The 23,188-nt window shown below is 38.9% G+C and overlaps 1 protein-coding gene across 9 annotated transcripts in view; it reads right to left on the reverse strand.

Annotated features, from left to right (window-relative positions):
- The window catches only part of SYNE2 (spectrin repeat containing nuclear envelope protein 2), a 173,918-nt gene that overhangs the window by 66,468 nt on the left and 84,262 nt on the right, over positions 1–23,188 (reverse strand). For all 9 annotated transcript variants that reach the window (XM_040701588.2, XM_015287885.4, XM_015287883.4 and 6 more), the window contains 13 exons: positions 22,546–22,701; positions 19,693–19,833; positions 19,173–19,355; positions 18,455–18,592; positions 16,228–16,413; positions 14,479–14,601; positions 12,365–12,547; positions 9,148–9,273; positions 6,631–6,825; positions 5,960–6,031; positions 5,125–5,244; positions 4,449–4,556; positions 1,114–1,347 (listed from right to left, as the gene is read on the reverse strand). In XM_040701588.2, the coding sequence (XP_040557522.1) occupies positions 1,114–1,347; positions 4,449–4,556; positions 5,125–5,244; positions 5,960–6,031; positions 6,631–6,825; positions 9,148–9,273; positions 12,365–12,547; positions 14,479–14,601; positions 16,228–16,413; positions 18,455–18,592; positions 19,173–19,355; positions 19,693–19,833; positions 22,546–22,701 (1,965 nt within the window). The remainder of the gene's footprint in view (positions 1–1,113; positions 1,348–4,448; positions 4,557–5,124; positions 5,245–5,959; positions 6,032–6,630; positions 6,826–9,147; positions 9,274–12,364; positions 12,548–14,478; positions 14,602–16,227; positions 16,414–18,454; positions 18,593–19,172; positions 19,356–19,692; positions 19,834–22,545; positions 22,702–23,188) is intronic.

Raw genomic sequence — 23,188 nt, forward strand, 5'->3', positions numbered from 1 at the left:
AAGTAATCAGCTGCAATAAATTAATTGTTCTACATCATATCTATCTATATAGAGACCACTCCTATTTTGTGCATTGGATAGTTTTGTGCGTAGATCTTGATTAGGATGGAAAAACATTTTTCTGCTCCTCTGTCCTACCAAGTTCATGTGTTAACATCGAGCCAGACTGTTAAAACCTGGCAGGAACTCAGCAGGGCCTAACGCTGCCTGAAGTCTGCTTGATTTTACTGCTTGTGACTGCCTTATCAAAGCCAACACTGACACAAAGCCTGAATGGGATTGAGATACAGCCAGATACATAAATGTATTCAGGACCTTAATTCCCAGAGTTCAGCAGCCAAGCAGATGAGAATATCAGCCTGGCATTGTGGGGAACTCCAAAGTTGCATGCCTAAACATTTTCTTTTAATCTGTGTGCCAGAGAAAGAAAGCTGTGCCAGGGCTACCACCCAGCCCAGTACTTCATGACAGCTCTGTTCTCCTCCATCCATTTCCACCAAATGGTACAAACACTCCGTTCCTTCTGCTGCCACCTGGAGCAAGAAGGACCCAGGCCTACAGCAGTACAACCGAATATAGGCTACTCAAGGTGGATAAGTGTCTGTCCTTCCCCATACACTGGCAGCTTTGGGGCCCTAAAGTGCAAAAGAACTTACAGTTTAGGAGCTGTTTTACGTTGGTCCTTTAAATCACTAACAAAAATTGAAAGTGAAAATGTCCAAACAAAACAAAAAAATCCTTTATTCTCACTAATTTATCATGACAGAGACCAACGGAAAACTGCCTTTAAACAGAGGACGCAGACTTTGCTGAGCCATATTTTCAAAAATAAACTAAAGGAAAACAAAGCTGTAGAAATGCTCAGAGCTCAAACTAAATCCTCCAGGTGTACAACAATCCCACTGTGCACAACCCTAAAAACGGGTATTAACTGAGCCCTAGGAAAGCTGCACCTGAAACCGAAGCCGAGCAGCTACCGGCTGTCTGCCAGTGTAATGAAGCTTAATAAGCAGGGAGAGGAGAAGCAGTAACTGTAGCTTTCCTGCGTTCACAAACCCCGGGGAAGGGCAGCTCACGTGGATGGCCAGCAGGACACAGGCTGCTTCCTCTTACCTGGAAATCACCAAGCTGCAGTTCCACCATCTGCTGCATTTTGGGGGTCTGGGGGTCTGAGCCCAGGGACACCTTAGTTTTGTCTAGCCATTGTTCCAGCTCAGCAACCTGGGCCTTGCACGCCTGGAGGATTGTTTCCGGCTCGGGCCTACCTCCATCCACCGCTTCCTCCGGGTCTCCCTCTTTCCCTCGAGAGCCCTGGGTGGTGTTGGGGACAGGAGGTGGTGTGCCACTCTGAAGCAAAGCACATGAAAAACAAACACAGTTATCTACCTATTGCTTTCTTTCTTTCTCTTTTTCTTTCTTTCTCTCTTTCCCTTTCTTTCCCCACCCCTTACCAGTGAGAAATGTTTAACTTTCACATTCACAGGGCTCCTAAACAACTCCGTCGTGGATTTCACAGCTTAAAAAAAATAAATAATTAAAGATAAAAGAAAAAGGAAGGGAAATTCAGCAGGCAGGCGATCCGGGATCTGGTGTAACAGGTTTCCAGGTGCAATTTGCATCCACACAGGTATACCTGAGCCACAGGAAGCACGATGACTCACCATTAACTAGTTCTCCCCTGAGGTGAGATCTTTTGCTGTGGGAGTTGGACGGAAGAGCAATGCAGTCTATAGCTGCTCAGCAAGCTGTTGTGCATTAGAAGTTCTTTGTATGCATTTGGTTCCAACAGCCAAATGAGTTTTACTGAGACTCTATGTCACACAGAAAAATCACGTGCATTTTTAAATCTATCTTGTGTAATTCTTTTCTCTTGCTTGCTTTGCTTTAAGAAGCAGTACTGCACAGTTCCGTAATAAGGAGAAGTCTAAAGTGCTTGGAGATACCAGCAGTTGCTCAGAAGCCTGCACAGGTCTGTATATATCCACGCATATGCAAATAAAAGAAGTTAATAAGTAAATGAAGTACAACGCCTCTCTTGAAAACCACCTGTTCCGCTCCCACAGCTCCAGAGCATACACACACACACTGAGATGGTCAGTCACAGTGCATTAGCCTTGTGCTAAAATGAGAGCACCAAAATGCACTGTCTCAGGTATCAATGACTTACTTCAGTCATTACTTTTCTGATTTCTCTCTCAGATACCTTGCAGCTGTGTCATTAAACAGGAAATAGTCTGAACGTGCATATTCTGACACAGGAAAGTCTGTTGAGGTACTTGCAATTGAACATATACAAGTACCAGTTTACTTTCCACCTGAAAGTTTTGGCTGTAGTTCTCAGCCTGTTTGTTCTAGTTCATCATTTAAATATATTTCTTATTTATTTATTTTATTCCAATGGGACTGCAAAACATTTTGGTTCACTAAAGTAAATGTACTTTGACGGTGCCAAAAAATAACCAAGCACTAAACAGAACACACATGTATACAGAAGCATTTAGTTTTAATCTATGGCATGCTCTATCCTTCCCCTGGTAAATAACGCTGCTGCAGGAAACTTCATCTCCTTTCTTTACAGAAACAGAAATTCAGATATGCAGCCAAATCAATTGAATAAAACAAACCAGTATCTTGTGTGCAGGTGTAACAATGTTCAACTTCATGCACACATCATGAGTTCCTGTTCTAAGAGTTTATGTTCTGAGATCATAAAGGACATGGAGTGGACAGTTACCAAAGCTTACCTGACAAGTAATAGTTCAAACACGTTTCTGAATTCTACATTATATTGTAGGCTGCTAGAACTGAATTCAGAGGGAAAACATGCCAGGAGCAATGAAATTGTATCATTTAGCAATCATCAAGATAGTGGGAATAAATAAATGTTAGTGTATACTCAAGCTCTAAATGGAGAACATGAATATAATCAATGCCACAGATCTCGAGACTTCAACATATCTCTAAGGGGAAAAAAAAAACACAGCATTTTTAAAAATAAATGTCTTCCTGTCTCCAAATAGTAACTGATATTGTAAATAAATCACTTAGCAGAAAAAACATATATTCCTAATGGGAGTTACATAGCACGTGGAAATAGCACAGAGCAGTAAAACACTGAAATGGAAAAGATTTTGCAATATTGCAGGCTTTTTTGCTGTCTGGCATGAATTGAGGAAGGACAATCTTCTCTGCAGGAGTAGAGGAGGACTGTGGCTCATAGCCTGACCACATTCTCCGCAAAGAACACAGAGCAGCTGTGTCCACCTCAAGACACTGCTCTGCTGTGCTTTTCTATCACGGGGTTCAACAGGTTGTGGGTGCCCCTGATGACAGGAGACTGACAAACATGGTGGTGGCACATAGAAGTACCAGTATATGTTATTTTGTTAGGTACCTGATCTGGAGATGAAGTCTCTCTAATACAAGTGTCTAAATGTCAACTACTCTCAACTGAGATTTACTAAGTGCAGTCAATATCTCAGCTCAGTATAACACGAAGAATCAGTGAGAGCTCAGCTGAACCACTTTCTGTGCTCGGGGACTGGAGTGACTACATCTCCTTTGCCTGCAAAGGCAGCTTACAAACATCCTGTACAAGCAGAGGCCAAGAGTGCTGCAGAGTAGCAAAGAAAAAGGACAAAAAAAAATCTGTACAGACAGGTCATATATGATACACTCAGTCATACAAGGCAAAATGCTACTGTTAATAATATTAGTACACAATTAATAGCTGCTAAGTTCTAACATTTAGCTATGTGTTATTCTCCTGCACAGGAATGAGAAACATTTTAACAGCAAATTCTCCCTTGACACTTATTTTTTTTTTTATTATTAAGCTATATATACTGAAAGTCATGCATGATGTAAGGAGTCAAGGAGCGCTGAGAAACAAAGTGACCTGGGAGCTGCCCCTGCCTCGGACAATGACAGATTCTAGCTTCTTTAACGCTGCTAGAATTTAACAGCTACAGCTGAGGCTGCTCTGCTAGCAGTCTTTTGCTCCTGGCCTTGCTGGACTATCAAGATTATCTCCATATGCTCTTCTACATGTAACCTATAGGCTGCTGCCCATTCCTCTATAAGCTAGTGCATGTCTCCCACAAAGCAGCAAAATATGGGAGTGTTATTAATTACTCCTTTAACTGCCTCTTCAAAATCCAATAGCTGATGCAGATTTTATCATCTTAATCCTTCCATTCATGCCTTTATGAATGCCAGCATCTTTTTTCCTGACAATACTCCATCTTGTTTCCTAGAAAACTTACTTTTCAGGATCAGAACATAATCATTTTCACTCAAAGGAGCAATATGAAGAAGCACATTAAGGGTTGTAGGTATCCTACCATACCATTAATCTTGCCACAAACTCCAGAACCATTATCATTACCAGTAGCCAGTACCACACAGAAGGTCACCTCGTTCAGCCTACTTCAGATTTTTAAACTCACCACAGTCTGACTTTCAAGACCTGTGCCAGGGCCTTCTGTCCTCTGTGGAGTTTGCAAAGATGATTCCTCATCGCCTTTTTTGCATGATTGTACTATCTCAGCAGCATCCTGTAGAGAAAGAGGCAACAGTGGAAATATTTAGATCATTATTGCCTTGTTGTGCTTGAGAAATCTCAAAAAGTAGCAGCCCTTCAGTGCATTGCAGTCCTGGACCAAGAACATTCATGGAGATAAGTTCTCTTACGCCTTTAGCATAGATACATAGAAGCAGCAACTGCAGCTATCACATCAGATAATATCAAGACACTGTGAAGAACACAGTGAAACACCACCTAAGCTGTAACTGGTCAGGAACATTAGATGTTGATCTTCTTGTTTACAAAGGGAATCTCTTCCACAGATCATCTAACAAACTGTACATTTTACTGCATTCCCAAGATGAAATGAATTGCTGCTAACAAAGGTACCTTTCTGTCCTTGGGTTTGTAGAACAGGAAAGAAAACCTAAAATGGAAAAATTCAGTGTGATGTGGAAGACAGAGCAACTTAGTAAGGCTATTGCCCTGCAATTCTACAGTTCTCCTACTTCAAGGACTTCAGCATTACCTACAACAACTGCAAATTCTTTCCACAACGATGAGTTCCTGCCCTGTTGAAATAAATCTGAATTCATTACCTGTGTACCACCGTCTGACAAGGTTCCAGAAGACCAAGAGGTTGTACTGTCTTCCTTATGCTTTTCCTTGTATTTTAATGAGGGCCAGAAGCTCACATCTATCTCTGTAGTTGTATTTCCCTTTGAAAGTAATAACAACTCAGCATTGGCTTGTGAACATAAAGCTCAGGCATTCCTTCAGGCAATGTAAATTACTACAAACCTTTACTAACACTTAGCTCTCTTTCTGCCTTGTTTATCTACCTTGTGTTTCTCAAATCTCACCTCTTCCCTTGCTTTATGGCTCTGCCAGATGAACAACAGCTGAATGACACTCAGAGACCTCAAGAGTACCCTCTGTTTTTTCATGCTATCCCCGAACCAACAAACAATTAAAAAAAACCAAAACTCACTACCAAATCACTCTCTCTCTTTTCCAGTCCACTAAAAACAAAAGAAAATTACCCCAAGTCCAGTATGTAAAGAAAACTGCACCAAAAAAGAGTGGGTAGCCAGGCTACAATTTAACCAGCACTTCTTCAGTGGCTGTCTGATTTTGTCTGAAAGAAAATCCACTTTTAATCCTTGTTTTTTAGGCTCACGTTTGCCACTAACACATGCATAAAGGAGGTGTTACTGTATAAATAATCCCATCAAAAGCAGGACCACACATCACAGAATGAGTTTCTGTGTAATACTGACATTGATTCAAGCGCAGTTTCTTCATACTACGTAACAACTTGGCTTCATTTTACTCTAACTTATTTCATATCTACACATGTTTATAATCTGTCCTGTAACAAACTAGTTTATCATACATACATAGCTGTATATGTAAGACATATACCGAACTCACCTTGCTGTGGAAAGAGTCTTCTGACTCTTCATCTAAACAGGGCAGAAGGGATATCAGTCCTCTCTTCTTCAGCTACAAAACACACAAAAGAGGCAGTCCAATTACTCACGTTAAACAGTAAAAGCCTCTGCTCTTTTGCCTGTACACTAAAAGAAAGTTACCACTTGGGGTCCAGTTTTGGAGAAGCGCTTAGCATTTGCCACAAGACATTAACGTAATTAATAATTAAGTAAAGCAATAAGTTATTAATTAATAAGTCCACAGGTCCTAAACACCTTTAAAAACGGGGAGTTTTCAATATTTTGTAATGTTTTGACATCACAGATATACTTGGGACAAATTTTATTTTGCTGAATTTACAGAAAAATCCACAATGACTGATCATCATAGCACTGTGCATTTAGCATTTTGCTGTTGATTGTTTAGTGTAAACTCCATGTTGAATCAGCTCATGCAAAAAAATAACCTGAGGCACACCTCCTTCCTGCCTTCTCCTAGTCACATATCTTACCCAGTCTTTCTGGGACCATTTAAAAGCACAAAGGAGAGAAGTAACTTTGCTTCACAGCTGCAGGGATGCTCCTCTCTCAAATGCCACTCCTGGATAAGGAAGGGCTTTATACTTTCCTTCATCTCCTGGGCAAACGATCACAAAATGGTGCTCCACTCACCTGCACATCAGAAACCTCAGTCCCAATTGAGTCAGTTTGTGCAAATACAGAGGCTGTGGGCTCATCTCCTGGTTCAGGTGCTTCTTCCTGTAAGCGCTGATGAAGCTCAGACATTGAACTCTTCATCCCGGTAAGGATATCTTCCTTTCTTTGGCACAGCTTGATGATTTCTTCTTTTATAGCTTCCATCTCTCCCTAAGGAACAACAACATCTGTAAGTATGCGTTTTTCTTAGTTAACCAAGTGGTAAAGTAACAAATGACACCATGCATCTTACTGAGAATGGGTCTATTTGCCCTCTTCCCTTTTTCATAGCTTTGGGACAGTTCCCCATTGTCACTGCAGGAAATGTCCTGATACATGCAAAACAATAGCAACAGATTCTGTTCAGGACGGCACCTGTACTGCAGAAGTTGGTAGTCTGGAAAGAAATGTGAAAGGCTGGATAAATGAATCAAACTAGCATAGCCAGGGGAATATGAGTTTCCCTCAGGACAGAGGGAATGTAGCTGAGTTACATTACTCTGTGAGTCAAAGCAGATGATATTACTTTCAACCACCTCTTCTGGAAACCTGACACAGAACAACTGGGATAGCCTAGATGAAGGCAAATATAGCTAGGGGTAATTCAGGGCTGAGTCTTCTTTGCAGAAAGTGAGCTAATAGAAGCAAACAAACAGAAATATGGAGGGTTTCAGTAACACAGCTAAGGACAAGAATTATCCCATGTCTTAGAATGCGACACTGGGAGATATGGTCCATCAGAAAGTACAAGGAACATGTTTAATGTTCTGCAGGGTCTAAACAATAATCCAAATAATGCTGCGTTAACAAAAGGGAAACAAATCTGTCTGGCTTTCCTCCTTGTTCGTAACTGTTACTTCAATTGGTGTTCTGCCTTCAGAGCCCTTTTCAAGGGATCTTTCTTCGCCACTTGTTTTCCAGGTGAGCAAAGAAAGCAGAAGCAGTAACAGACCAAGATGGGGCAAGGAATAAAATGTCTCACCTTCTTCATTACTGAAAGTTCTAAAGCTCTTTGAAGTACTATGGCTCGATTAGAAAACTAAAAAGCAGATAAATACCCCACTGCAGAATGGGATCTGTCCATCAGAGCAAGCTTTGATGCTAGGCTTAAAATAATAAACAAGATGATTCCAGAGGCTGGTCTCTCATAGTGTGAATAATGCTAAGCAAGTGACAGATGAAAGCAGTAAGACTGCTGGTTTTTGTCTTATCTACAGCTTCCTCCACAAACAGTGCTAGTGTGGCTGCATGACTAGGAGGGTGAAGGCAGGAAACCCAGCAGATTTTCAAAGGCTGTGGAAACTCTGCTCAGACAATGATGCTTTTTCCTTTTATATACTGGAAAACAGAAGACAAAATCTTCCAAAGGTTAAAGCAAGAAAAAGTCACTGGAATGAAGAAGTGGCCATCTATGATAATTTACCATATATTTACAAATGTTTGCGAGGAACAGTATTTCTATTTGTTTTATAGCAGGAGCAGACTTTATACTACAAATATCAGCTACTGCTTTGCAAACTTAACTAGGCAAGAAACCAAATCTTTACTGACACAACTTCCTCATTTGGAGCCCCTCAATAAGATGGGCAATTCCAGTGCCACATCTATCAATGAAATGCTACAACTGTGAAACAGATCTTCTAAAACAAGAGATATTGAACAGAAAGTCTTATGCTTGTACAAAAACAAGTAAGATCCAGGAAATGAGTCACGCTTAGTACTAGCATCCAACATCCAATCACCTGAAAGCAGAGCAACTATGTATTTAGGAAACTACTGAGTGATTATAGTTATTAAATAAGTAGGATGTATGTTTATTAACTGTATTGCTGCTGACTGCAAAAAGCTGAGCATCTCAGAGGCACTTTATAAAAATACTTATTAAATTTAATTAGTCATTTCCTGACTTCTGCAGTGCTGTCTTTAAAACACTTCTTACTTTTGCATTAAATAAGCAATTCATCCATTACAGAAAGAAGCCAACTGCTGGCAAAAAAAAAATACCAACACCTGTTACCAGCTGACGAAAACACAGCATGTCAGCAAGGATGAGGAAAGGAATCTAGATCTAACCCTAACCAGAATCACCAGAAGTATCATTGCATGGTCAGTGATCAGAAAGGGACACAGTGCTCTCTTTATGCACTATCCCAAGCTGCTACCCCAGTTAACATGTACTGCTGCATTAGCAGGATGATGAGCACAGGCAAGCGATCAACGGTGCATATTGTTTCACCACAACAGCTGACAACAGCACTTAATTGTCACTGGAAGTTGATTCAGGTACAAATAACACATCAAAAGCAGTGATACCAAACATATGCCCGAATTGAAACTGATACTAATTATATCTCTTGGTATACAGCAACTTATGTACGTACAGTCACACCACAGTATTGAATTGCCTGCTTGACGGGAGCAGGGAGCAAAAACACACTACTATTTCTCAGTGCTACACGTTGTCATAAATTTAGGGCATGACATGAAACCCACCTCTGGACAAGAAGTCTTCTGAGTCTGTGGCTGATATTCATGTGATTTTTCAGCCAAGTGATTCTTTAGGAATTGTTTCAGCTTTTCAATTTCTTGCTCACATTCTTCTGTTTCCTTCACAGCTTCCTGTGAAACAGTAACTCTTAAAAATAATTTTGTATTAACTAGGACATAAAGAAACCGGTCAGTAATGCAACCAAATTGCACCAAAGAGTGCTCAGACCTCTTTTGCTTCTGTAATTAGATGTAAATGAAACTGCGCTTGTTCTGCTAACTCTGCAGAACTCCATCTTCACCACGTTTAGAAGTCCTTCTGGAAGCATACCATTGCCTACTCTAGAGTAGGACTATGAATTTTAAAATGCAAAGTGGAACATATTTAATCACATTTACTACAATTTATAAGAAGCTGGAAATAAATTATAGGGTTGGTTGGTTTCATATCAAGCTAGAAAGCCTACCTGTTTTAATTGGTGATCAGGTCGTTACTGCAAGCTAGCTCTGTGCTAGCCAGAAATGAACTGTGCTATCCAGGCAGAAACTGCAGCTCAGAAGATAAGCCAACCACAGTTTCTAACAATTTGAATAGTTTCTATAAAATAAATATTTCCACCTTGTGTGAGCTTCCTCTTCTTGCGTGACTTCTGGGAAAGCCTATTATATGTCATCAACAGCCAAATTCACTTTTATTCATTTGATTGTAACAGCAAAATCTCATCAATCAGCACTCTTCATGCAGAAGTCGTCAGTCTTCCCACATTCACTGCTAATGTTAGCCAGCCACAGCTTGTCACAATGTCTCAGGTAAGTAAGAAAGTGTTACATATACAAATAATAATAATTCGTGAAAACATTTAATTTGCAAAACATTCTTTGGCTTTGTTTTTCAGCCTGTGGGCTGAGAATCAGAGAATATCAATAGACTCTTCCTCAGGCATCTGCGAAAGACAGTGAAGAAGAAAATGCAACTCTGTAGACAGCAGGCTTAAACTTACTTTGCTGATAGCAGCATGGGAGCAGCCTGGGAGGCAGATAACTTGTCTGCAAAGCACCCACGCACTCTGCCTTACACAGTCTCTCTGTCTATGAACAATAATGTTACTTGCTGTTCATTCACTTCTTCACAACAGCAATCGCTCCCACGTGTTAGTAAAGTTTTGCATTATTATTTTTTAACTTTCAAGTTTCAAAAGGCAGAAAAAAGTATTTTTCCCACTTAAAAAAAAAAAAAAAGGCAATTTGGAGAAGAAAATATCTAACTGCAGGCTATAATCTTAATGACATACATAAAGAATCAGTTGAGGGGAATAAAAGCAGTTATTCTATGCTGCTCAGCTTCAATAAGAAACTAGAAGTCCTTCTAAAACAGAGAGTCTTACCCATATCTACACTCTCAAATTCTCATAACTGTTCAGTAGTAAGTATCTCAATTTTACTTGACTAACTAAAGAATACTCTGCATACAGACTCCAATTTCCACTCTGAGAGGCCAATACTCGAATACAGTCACTTGCGTGCAGATTCGCTCATCCATCCCCTATCTTCTATTGAGGAGCAGAAAATCTTATTTTATCCTTTTCTTGAAAGAACACACATTACGTCGTATTTGTGGGACCGAATCTCTACCAAGAATTAATGCTCCTCTCTTTACTTCATGCTTGAATTTTGCTTTTCCTATCAAATGGAAGACCTACTCATGGAATGGACCCTGCTGCCAGGAGTGTGAGGGCAGATACTAAAAAATGTCAACAGTACATCATCAGATATGCAAATACTGGCACTCCTTTGCACGGAGAACTGGTAAAACATTGTGGTTTCCAGCTCCTCTTCCAGGTGACATTTGTTTAGGTAGCGATAGGTGTGGTTCTTAACAGGCCGTAAAAGAAACACAAAGGGCAACACGCATTAAGTCTCATAAAACCCAACCCTGAAGCATTTGCAGTACCTATTGCAGGTTTTGTTACCGTCATACTTTTTCAGGTGCTGAACTGAATCTTAATTATACAGAAGTTCCTAGTATTACAATATGGATAGCAAATATGTGCAACCACATCCAAACACTAAAATGTCAAACTAATCCACAATGCAGGGGAAAAAAAAGTATGTATCTGCAAAGGTAGCCTGTCTCCAGTGTGGCCTTTTGTCTATTAGAATACTTTCTATTTTTCTAATGCAGAACTAAAAAATGCCATCCTTTAATAGCTTTATCCTTTGTAACGTCTTAGGTGGCGATAGACTTATATTGTAGCACTGCTGGTTTAAAACCCACTCAACAGAAAGGGAAAGTCTCTTTTGCACAGCTGGATCTCATTGCTGCAAAGAACTAATTTTTCCAACCTGTTTTCTCACAAAGAAATTTTACTCAGCTACAGATTTTTGGAAGTGTATAAAATAAAGGCAAATGCTGAGCAAAAAAAAAAAAAAAAAAAAAAAAAGATTACAGCTGCTTCAAAAAGGCAAAAATCTAAACCTCAACCTAATGCTCTACATAAAGGAACTAGAAGTCTCATGGTAATACTCAGTAATGGCAAAGCACCAGGATTCCAAGGGCTTACAAGTATTCTGAAAATTATTGAATATTTAATTTGGTAACTTTTTATCTGAAATATGTATGTTTTACTGTATCTATTTTTCAGACTTAAGAAGATATATAGACTAAAACCCCAAGTTGTTAGGGATCATATAGATCTCAGAGTCATTGTTTATTTTCAACTCCAGGCATGCATGGCTGTAGTATGCTTGGGTTTGTCTCTTAGTGCTTTTAAAACTGAAAAGAACAGTAGGAAGGGGCCTACTAAGACAATCTAGTCCAACTGATGGTAAAAGGAGATCAAATTACTCCGAACTGTGCTGATTCAGCCTGATAATAGCCATGTTCTTTGAATGCCTTGATTTCTCAATCAGAAAATTAAAGGCAGAGATTCCCACTTTAGCTGTACTGTGTCTACCCGGCCTCTGAAATGCTTAGTAAGAAGCTACATGTTCTAAAGCACTCTGCTTTACTACAGTAGGTTTGGGAAAACAAATTGGCAAAGATAATGCACCAATTGAAAGTCATTTCAGTTTCCTATCTACTGTATCATGTTATAATGTATGATTACACACACAAAAAAATTACATAGAAAACATGGTAGGTGCACTACATGCCTGTAAAATAAAGGTATTTGAGGTGATATCTTATGAAACAAAATAACATCAATGAATGCAAATCAATTACCTCCAGCAGTTCATTTTGTTCCTTAGTAATTTTTTCTATTTTTTTCAATTCTCTCAAAAGTTGTCTTGCTCTTAGGAAGACTGAGACAGGTTGTTTTTTCGCCCCCGGTAGCTGAAGGACTTCTTCATAGGACTGTATGTGAACAATGGTCTTCTGCATAGGACCAATATGGTCAAGTATAACCTATTAGGATACAGGATAGATGATGAGTGATTTAGTGAATTGTAAAAAAATCAAATTTACACCCATGATGTGCAAGGGTAGTCTTTTTTGAGTTTCCTATTTAAGAAGGAAAAATATTTTACTCTTTGAACAAATAAATGAAAATCCCTGGTAATGCTCTTTAAAGCAAGAGGAAGATACAATTTACATTTACAGTTCTGCTTTGTCTGCAGATAGATACATAAGAGTTGCATAGTGATAAAAGAGGTCATATTCAGAGTAGTTACTTATGCTACTGCATGTCATCTTAAGGAACTGAACCTTGGCCACAAAGACAGTTTAAAAAAAGGCCTAATCCTTTTGCTGTCACTGTAGCCAACTCAGGTTTTTCTTTTCTGCACTGCAAACCACCCATAAGATGCTCTATGTTAAAGCTAACCTTTTTCTGAAGGTCCTACAAACAGTCCTATCACTGCTGAGAAACATGGCTGAGATGGTGATGAATAGAAACAGAAATAGGACAAATATCTGAAGCCAGGTTTCCCATCAAAGACAGCTTCTCATAACCCTGGATGCAGTTTACAATCACCTTTGGCAGTTTTTGGCAGAAATATGTGTAATTTCATACTACATAATATACAAAATAAACGTTCTATGGAAGGCTCTGTGACCTGCTTTGGAAGAACAGAATCCAATAGCAACACAAAGTTCCTTGTTATCCCGAGGAAATATAAAATCTGAGAATTTCAGAAGGAAAAATAAATAAATAAGAGCCCTGAGCCCTTTTCTTACTAATATTTTTGTTAGGCTCCCTCTCAAAAAGATTCTATATAAATAACCACAACTGGAACAGAGATGTTTATTCCCTCATTCATAAGCTGTCTGTATCAGGATTTTGTTGTTGTTGTTATTTGCATATTATCCAGGCTTCCATATAAAATCAAGTAGTGAGTGAATATTATTTTCTAGAAGAAATATCACTTTAGCTTTTCCATATAATGTAGCCATTACAGAAATGTTAACTGGACAACAAAGCTGTGAGTGGTATGACAACATTTTTATTCCTCCCCCAAAACAGAACCCATGTTTTTTGCATGTCAGTCAGCTAACAATTTGGACTGCAGGTGATAGAAAAGATACCATAGAGCTTTGCTTTATTTTACTTTCCATAGAAAAGAAAGCCATCTGGCCAAGATACATTTAGTTTTCTGCATGCATGAAATAGGTATGCGATGAGTCACTTCAGCCTACATTTCTAAAAGTATCTGTTCTATTTTTCCTCCATTTCTGGGAAAACAGGGACTGATTTGCAGACTTTCATATTACTTACTGTTTGATGATAAGTGGAGTAATATATATTGAATGTACCAGGTCCTAACATTCCCAAAAATGGAAGACTCAAATATGGCAGGAATACTTATATACTGTAGTTACACACTTCGGCTGTCTATTGGTATGTTCTCAATTGTGCTTTAGTTTCAGATGTTCTAGGTTAGACCAGGACTGTGGTTCTTGAAGGGATAGCCCAACAGTCTCATCTAAGAGATCATTTCGCACACTTGTCTAGGTTTATGTCAATTTTATTCCCTTCAGATGAAACTAGAGATGAAGACACTTCCCAGAAGAATATCTAAAAACCTTCAACCACTAATGGATGTCCAGCATTCTGGACAAGCACTAGTCTGGTCCTAAGTTATCTCCCAAGACACATAAAGCACAGACATCAAGTCCCCTGAAGCATTTCGCCCAACCAATCTGCTCCTTCTGGATTTCACTACTTGTTACTGTAAACGTGTAGCTGAAATAGTGTTTGCAATAACTGTCATTGACCTGAGTTAGAATATGTATAATACTGACATTTCAAAGTCATACACTAGAAATTTATTCATTCTAGTACGCATTCACAAAACAGGCTTTTGCTGGAAAAAGTTTACATAGGAGTTTTCACAGACCTGTCCATGTTTAAGTTGGTCCTTAGGAGAAAGTTCCAACAGATCTTCTGATGATAAGATTGTCTTCATTTTCATAACATCCTTCTCAAACATTTTTACATGAGATTCAATGGCATCCAGTTCCTAGATTTTGAGAACAAAGAACGTTTGTAGATAGTATAGTATAGTTTTGAAACTCCCTTCAAAAAACAAAATCAATGTGAATTTCTGCATTTACTCACAACTTAAAAAGAAATACTGAAAAACAAATGCAGCATATGCAGAACATGTTAACAGGTGCTGCTGACCAAAAGGGCTAGCTCCTACAAACTATGTGTTGTCATAACATCTAAAAGAATTAATAATCTATGGTCACCTAAGTCTATTTTAAACCTGGAGTATGGAACAGAAATTCTCTTGAAAAATCACATTATAAATCACTACAGGTGATAATGCACTTTTTCATTGTTGATATTTACCATTAAGAAACAGGTCTAATTATGCATTCTATATGAACTTATTTCAGATGGAAAATGGGTCTGCATACAGTACAGCTCTCAGATAACTCTCATGAAGACAGTCAAAGAAAAAACTGTGTTGGAAGGGATCTTAGAAGGTCTCCAGAGATTGTTTGGGGCCTGATCCTGCTGAGACGTGGGAACCTCCTGCCATGGGGATTTCACCCTCACTCTGGGCCCCTGAGACAGTGTTTGACCAATCCCCCTAAGGAGTATGGAGCTATCATGTTTATAGTCCTCAGTTATATAGCAGCAGTCAACGGTAGCCTCTCCCCTATATCCACCCCTTCTCTGGTCTGAACTGATTCAGTTCTCTCAGCCTTTCTTCCTATGCACTGTGCTACAGACCCTGACTACTCCTGTGGCTCTTCCTGAACTTCTTGCAGTATGTCTATGTCTCTCTTGCACTGAGAAAGCCAAAAATAGGCATATAACCCAGATGTGACCTCACAGGTGCCAAAAAGAAGGGTAGGATTTCTCCCATGGACTTCTTGGAAAGACACTTGCTCAGCTCTGGATGCTGTTGGTCTTCTTGCTGCAAGATCATAGCGCTGCATCATAAACAACTCGACAACAGGACTCCAGGTCTTTTTGGCATAGCCACTTTCCAGTTGGTTGGCCCCCAACCCATACTGGTATCTGGTGCAGTGCGTTTGTCTCTGTTGAACTTGATATTTCCGTCAGCACATTTCCTCAGCTTATCCATGTGCCATTGTATTGGAGCCCTGCTCTCCAGCAAGATAAGTCTTTTACATCTGTTGGACAGCAAGCCCTACATTTCTTCTTCTAAACAAGGGATTTCATCAGCACTCTTGAACTTAATTGGAAACCAAACTCCTGCAGGTTTGTCTCCAACAATTAATTTACTTATTGGCACACCTACTAAAAACCACACCTGGCAGGTGGTTCAGCACTACACAGCTGTTTGCTCACTTCCCCCCTTGCCAGTGGGATAGGAGAGAGAATTGAAAAGTTTAAGTCAGCTGTCCTAATTCTGCTCCCTCTCAGCTCCTAGGGCCCTTCAGTGATAATGGCCATGGCTCTATAAAACACTGCTTAGCAGCAGCTATAAATATCAGTGTGTTATCAGCGTAGTTTTTCTCCTAGAACCAAAACAAAGTATCATACAGACATTCTGAAGAAAACAATTCTGTTCCACCTCAAACTAAGACATATGCAGACAATGTAAGTTGTATTTCATAACATAGGGTGATGCTCCAATAAAAAGAACTTACAGATCAACCAAACTTACATCAGTCACATGCTGGATCTGTGGAAGAATATCTGCTATCTCTTGCTGTAACATTGCTACTTCCTCCTCTGCTTCATTTAGCTGTTGCATTATACTGCCTGTTTCAAAGACTGGCGTTAGCTCCTCCAGCTCCAAGTAAACACTATGCAGGAGATTTTGCTTTTGTTCTGAGTCTTCCAAAGCCATCTACAGACAAAATAAGAAATTAGTTTGCCTCCATCACTGGTGACATCAAAATTCTGAGGCGATTTGGGTCTGAATGAATCAGGTTTAATTTCCTGTGCATCACTGACCACTGCATGTATTTCCAAAAGCTTAGTTCAGATTAAAACACTTTGTGCTTAATGAAACTGAACCGTTGCATCATGCAGGCAGAAATCTGAGAGGCTTCTGCTATGACTATTAGGGAATTAATTAGATAAAATGAGTCTACATGAGCATAATGAGTCACGTAGAGGAAGGTTTTAAACTCTGAGATCCCACCCCCAAAACAGAGAAATATGAGATCCTGGAGAAGGTTCCTCCCAAATTTCTGTGCAATCATCAGGCTGACCCAAAGTACAAACACATCAGCCAGAGACATGAAAAGGGTTTCCTGCACACCAGTTAGCAGATGAACTAAAGCTCTGCAGAAAATATCTGGCCAATTGTGCATGATGTGAACATTCTTTCCATCTCCTGCAAGTAACTGCATAATTTTTTTATTAATTACAGCAAATGTCTTCATACAGAACAGTGAAAGTTGTAAGCAATATCTGTGATTCACTCATCTTTGTGCCACCCAAAGAAAAGGACTGAACGTATCTCTGAACTTTATTATGAGCTTTGGGCACGTTTCTAAATCCACAAGCTTTCCAGCCTAGACCACATAAAAACCACAAATGCAAAAGAAAATAAGCTTTTGTCGGGAAAACATACACAAATTTCGTTAACTGCCATCTCCTCATTGCTACTATGTGATCTGTAACACATTGGTCCAGAACTGTCAACCACACCTTGTCATACAGGAGAGAATTTCTGATTAGTTTTAATACAACAATCCATGTTCAGAACACCAACTTTTTCTTCTGGCGTAAGTCAAAGAGTGGACATATAGAAAACTTCTATTTTAAACACGAGATTGTTAGAAATCATCTTGGCATTTGCCTGGCCCTGTAACACTACAAACATTTGATTCTTGAAGTCAGAATTACCTTCAAGACACAACTGAAAACTGCCATCGATTCCCTTCAATGGAAGCACACAGTCATCAAAATACCACTCTATCTTGGATCATGTGCACAATACAGAATAGGTACAAAACTGGACATATTCAGGAAGTAATAAATTATTATAGCCATACAGCACACTGTCATATATTTTTAGAAGATATATGTTCTATATTTCAGCACTTCTGCAAGATAGTTAAGTCCAACACCAAAAAGTAGGTATCTTTATTTCATGCCCTTAAACGATAACCATTTTTCACTTAAAGTATTTATTGAAAATAATCGATAAGACTAAAAAATGCAAAGCTGTATCTTTATAGAGCAACGAGTTATAATAAGAACATATATCTGGCTGAATATGAGCCAGCAGTGTACCCAGGGGGCCAAGAAGGCCAAGGGCATCCTGACTTGTATCAGGAATGGTGTGGTGAGCAGGACTAGGGCAGTAATCCCACCCCTGTATTTGGCATTGGTGAGGCCTCACCTTGAGTACTGTGTTCAGTTTTGGTCAACTCAGTACAGAAAGGACATGGAGGTGCTGGAGCAGGTCCAAAAAAGGGCAACAAGGCTTGTGAAGGGCTTGGAGAATATGCCCTATGAGGAGAGACTGAAGGAACTGTGGCTGTTTAGTCTGGGGAAAAGGAGGCTGAGGGGAGACCTTATTGCTCTCTTCCAATACCTGAAAGGTACAGCGAGAGTGGGGTTGGTCTCTTCTCACTGGTGACAGGATGAGGGGAAATGGCCTCAAGTTGTGCCAGGGTAAGTTTAGATTGGATATTAGGAAACACTTCTTTACAGAAAGGGTTGTTAAGCACTGGAATAGGCTGCCCAGGGAGGTTGTTGAGTCACCATCCCTGGATGTGTTTAAAAACAGTTTGCATGTGGTGCTCAGGGACATGATTTCGCAGAGGGTTGTTAGTTAGGGTAGTATGGTTAGGTTGTGGTTGGACTTGATGACCTTTAAGGTCTTTTCCAACCTGAGCAATTCTATGATTCTATGACTCTGTACTGACACTTACCTGAAGGCCATCAGTGTACTCGTGTAGTCTTTTTGCAGAGTCATTCTGAGCATCTGCTTTTAGCAAGCTGTTGGTGTTTTCTATCCAAACCTTCATGTCCTTCAAGAGTTCATCATATTCTTCCATCTTGTTGGCAGCCTAGGAAATGACGTTTTTATAAAAGGGCACAAATACATTTCTATTTACAGTCTAGGAAAAACATACCTATGGGCAAGGCTTAAAGCAAACTGGATGCATTTTATCAAGGTCAGATTAGTATGGTGAAATAGAGAAGTGCAATTGAAATTTTTCTGAAACATTTTCATCTTCTAAACAGAAGTAATTTCGGTGTCTATGGGCTTACATCTCATAGGGACATTATTATGATTTATGTGGCAATGTTATTTAAATGGACAACACATTGGCAGAGGTATCATAAACTGTAACATTGCTGATCCAGGGTCAGGGATTGTCCATGCTATCTCATATCAACCACAATGCAGAGTTGGTCCTTTGGACTGGAAACTGGAGGGAACGTTTGTCATTCCAGAAATTCTTAGCTACATTAAGTCAACACACCTACTTCTGGCTTTTCATCTATTTGAGAATCTTTTATGATAATTTGTGTAAAGTCTTTGTTTGTTTTTTGTAATTTTTGTTGCTACTGCTTTTGTTTCTTTTTTAATACAATGTGAATTTTTCAAATTTAAGAAAATCTGAACTTTACATTTGCCTCTACCTTGTTTAAAATGGCTGTTCTGTGCTCGGCAAGTTGTGAGACTTCTTGATAACGCTGAAGGGGGGTCATTAAGATATCCATCAACTCCTGTGCATGGCAGGAATCCTGCTCTACTATGTCATGCACTTCTGCATCCAGTTCATTGAGTTTGTAATGCCAAAGGTCCAGCATATCCCAGATTTGCTGCACGTAAAGACAGGAGAAATGAAATATATGGTTGGGCACAAAGAGTTATTTCTTCTTCATGTTGAACATGTGGAATTGTAAAGCTTTCTGAACAGATACAACAAGAACAGAACACTCTGCATCTGCCAGTGTGAATCACAGCTATAAAAGCATGCATTTTCCTGTGAGAAAGAAAAGGTAAATGTTTGTCACATAAATGCTTGCTTGTACCTCTTCTAAAGACACAAAGTGAATGGAGGTAGCTTTACACTCCTGACAAACACGGCTTTGTAAAAGCAACCAAAAATCTTTCAACGTCCCCCCCCTCCCCCCCCCAAAAAAAGGGCAAAATTACCTTCTGAACTTCTTTGGCTTTTGCAACACTTTCACTCTTCTGTTCCAACATCTTTTCAATAGCTTGAAGGCCATTGTTAATAGTCTCCGCTTTTCCTTTCAGCGCATACTGAGGAGAACTCTGTAAGTTTTCAAAGCTAACCTGTCACATTAAGAGAAAACGACAGTGGAGATTACAAAGATCTGCTTTTTGCTGTGTACTTCCTCACTAAAAATATTAGAACTCTTTTCACGTTTCTTTTGATGAGTCACTTAAAAACACCAGAATGGAATTACATTTCCTGGGAGAACCATCAACGTGACAAGACTGAATGTTCACATCTCTTTCAACAATTTCTCCTTCCTTAAAATGACTGGCAATCATGAACCAAAAAATAGTAAGGTGCTGCAACTCCCTCCATTCAGCTTTCTCCTTTCTCATCTGCAGCAGATGTCCATCATTACCACACTATGGAAAAGGTCACATTCAGATTCTTGTTGTAACAAACGTAGAACAGCACCACTGTGCCTTGACTATTTCTTCTGTTTAAGAAATGAGGATGCTAAGAAGCATCAATGTATAGTGAATTTCTAAACAAAAAAATTGAATTTTTTCTTCAAATCAAAGCACCGAAGGGCCTAATTCCTGATGTAAAGAGAGAAGCTCTCAAGCATGCTGAAGTTGAGTCACTGCAAAAACAGAGAACTGACAGACACAAGGAGGTACCAGGTTACCATGAACTAGAAGAACTGCAGGGGGTGAGAAAGTCCTTGCTTGCCCAAGGTGATGTCTCTTCTCACTAAAACCTGCTAGCTGTTAGGGTCAGCCAACTATCAGTACTCTGTTAAATCATGGTGAATTCTTTGTGTGCTGCAGGCCTAGGATTTATGGAGCTCAACTGCACATGCACATTGCACAGCTTTATGCTGCATGGTTGCAAGAGATTTACCAGTTATTCAGGTTTGTCACCACCTATTCTGAAATACTTATCCTTCTGTGAGAAGAGAAATAAGGAACATTATTTATTTAGTAAATTATTTGCTTTTATTTCTTTACATTTCTCAGTTTATTAAGATTCTGACAGGTATTGTCAGAACAATATAATACCCATACCAAGGTATTGTGTTGATAAAGCTACTGTAATTAAAATAAATGTACAGGAAAAAAGACCTACAGTCCTTCTCTTGGGTACTTGTGCTTACTACTTGTGCTTATACAAAACAAATTATGAAGTCCAGTCCATACTTTGTGCCTACAACTCTGCAGAAAAAGAAACGCAGGCTGTAATCACCAAACATTTCACCATTATTACTACCCTGAATTATATTCTGCATGAAAAATTACTGACGCGCACACTGGTAGTTTCTTCCTACAAAACAAAGCAAAAAACATGGAGCAGAATCACATATGAGCAATGTGACGCGGCTGGAAATATGAAAGGAGGCTGTTCACAGACTTCTGTCGTTCCTCAGACAATTCACTGTATCTGTCAATGGTCATCCACAGGGCAGGATTTTACTTTCAGTAACTCTCAGTGGTCTGAATTTATAGTATTTGTCACATAAATTGTATGGCATCAGAAATACATTTTATGTTCATTCTTACGTTAGCTTACTTAGAAGAAAGTAGAATGCCATTAAAATAAGACAAGTTAATTCTGTTTAGCACAGGCCGGTACCTCCTACTATGTGCCTACACTGATCTCCAGTTTCACTAGAATTCATCTGGCTTCCTCCAGGCATTTAAAAAAATTCCAACACATTCTGTATTGTTTTCCTCTACTCAAAACTGAAATGCTTCCAGGGCAGTTCTTGCACTTCAACATGTAACATATGCACTGGGATAATCTTCCATCTCAGGAATTGAAATAGCAAACCAAAAAACAAAAATCAACCCAAAGCATAAACGCTGTTTTATTCCCCCTCTCCTTCTCTCTCCTATCTAGTTGTTGGTTCTGAAAAGACTTGTTCCAGTTTGAAAGAAAAGCTGTAAAAATACACCTAATTAAAACTAAGAAACTGTAACGAATAGGTCTCTAAATATTTAATACAACATAAAATGAATAATCCGATAGACAAAACAAGTAATTGGATTTAATATTGTTTCATTGAACTTTCAAGTTCTATCAAATTAACTACAATTTAGTCTTCAAAATTGGCATTAGACATTATTATTTCTGCAAGAAGGTAACTGAATGTTTTTTTCATTTTTAGAAGAAATGAATGAATAAAAATAACAACAGCACGAGAGAATTTCATCCCAAATTCAGGATATCACTTTACTTTCCTTTAATTTTGTTTTCAGTTAGCTGCTTACATCCCCTTTATAGAGAAAACATTGCAAAAAAGCATCTCATTGTAATTTAGTTACCCAAATACTCTGTCTGCTTTTAAAGGAATGCTATCATGTCCTTAGAAGCGGTACAAAGAGCCATGCTGTGATCCTTTACCATACGTGCAAGTTTAATTTTTAAAACTGTTTTCAAAGGAGTCTTTTGATTCAACTGTAAAAATTATTCTCAGTTAAGCTAAACTAATATTCCAACCAACTCTGACTATTAGCTCAGTGTAAGAACCAGACTGGACAGAAGATTACATCCATATCGTATCCAAGACCTTACTGCTAGTGGTTCTGCCATGCTCTCTTTCAACAATGACATCATTTTACATCCAGCTGCTTACTGGAAGTTTATTCTAAAAGAAGACAGTTAACATTAGGAATTTTTTCTCCAGCATAGCCTTTCACCAAGAGGAAAAAGGCTAAATAAAAAATAATCAATGTTTTCATTTTAAATTTGCAGTTACAAAATTCATCCAATCTTATTGTATGAATACATTACAAAGAAGTATGTATGAAAATCACATAAGCAATTACCTTGTCTTCCAAGTCTTGTAAAGTTTTCTTGCAGTCCTCCAGCTGTGCTTCAGTTTCTGCAGGAACTATTGTGTACATTTCAGAATATCTGATCCGGAGTTTCTCCATGATATCCTTAAGATTTTGACTTTCTTTAGCAATCACACTCTGGACTTCCTATGAAATAGAGATTTTTTTTTACTCATTTTTTCTTGAGCACATGTGCATGTGTATATACATCTATACAGATATTGTGGTTTATATTTCATGAGTGTGATTCAGAAAAGCTGTATTTGAGACATAAATCCTACTCTGACTACCTCTGCAAGCAGATTAACCTCAAGAAATACTCACTCGTTTAATCAAATGATGCTTTCCAATCTCTAAGAATTAATTAAACTTGATACTATTCCATGTCAGACAACTGAGGTATTGGTATTTATTGACAGGTATTACAACGTAATCATCCAAAGTGCATCAATGATTAAATGTTAACCTTTGTGCTGTCCCTTCTGCCAAAAGTGTATTTTCTCTTCTAAAGATGTTTAATAGCCAGTGTTCATTCCCTCATTATTATTAACAACAAAGGCACAAAAAGCAACAGATTTCAAGCTGAAGTGTCTGCTTTCAGGCAGTTATGCAGAGCAGCACAGCGGGCTCCTTT

This window comes from Gallus gallus, chromosome 5, assembly GCF_016699485.2.
Source record: "Gallus gallus isolate bGalGal1 chromosome 5, bGalGal1.mat.broiler.GRCg7b, whole genome shotgun sequence".
Taxonomy (NCBI): domain Eukaryota; kingdom Metazoa; phylum Chordata; class Aves; order Galliformes; family Phasianidae; genus Gallus; species Gallus gallus.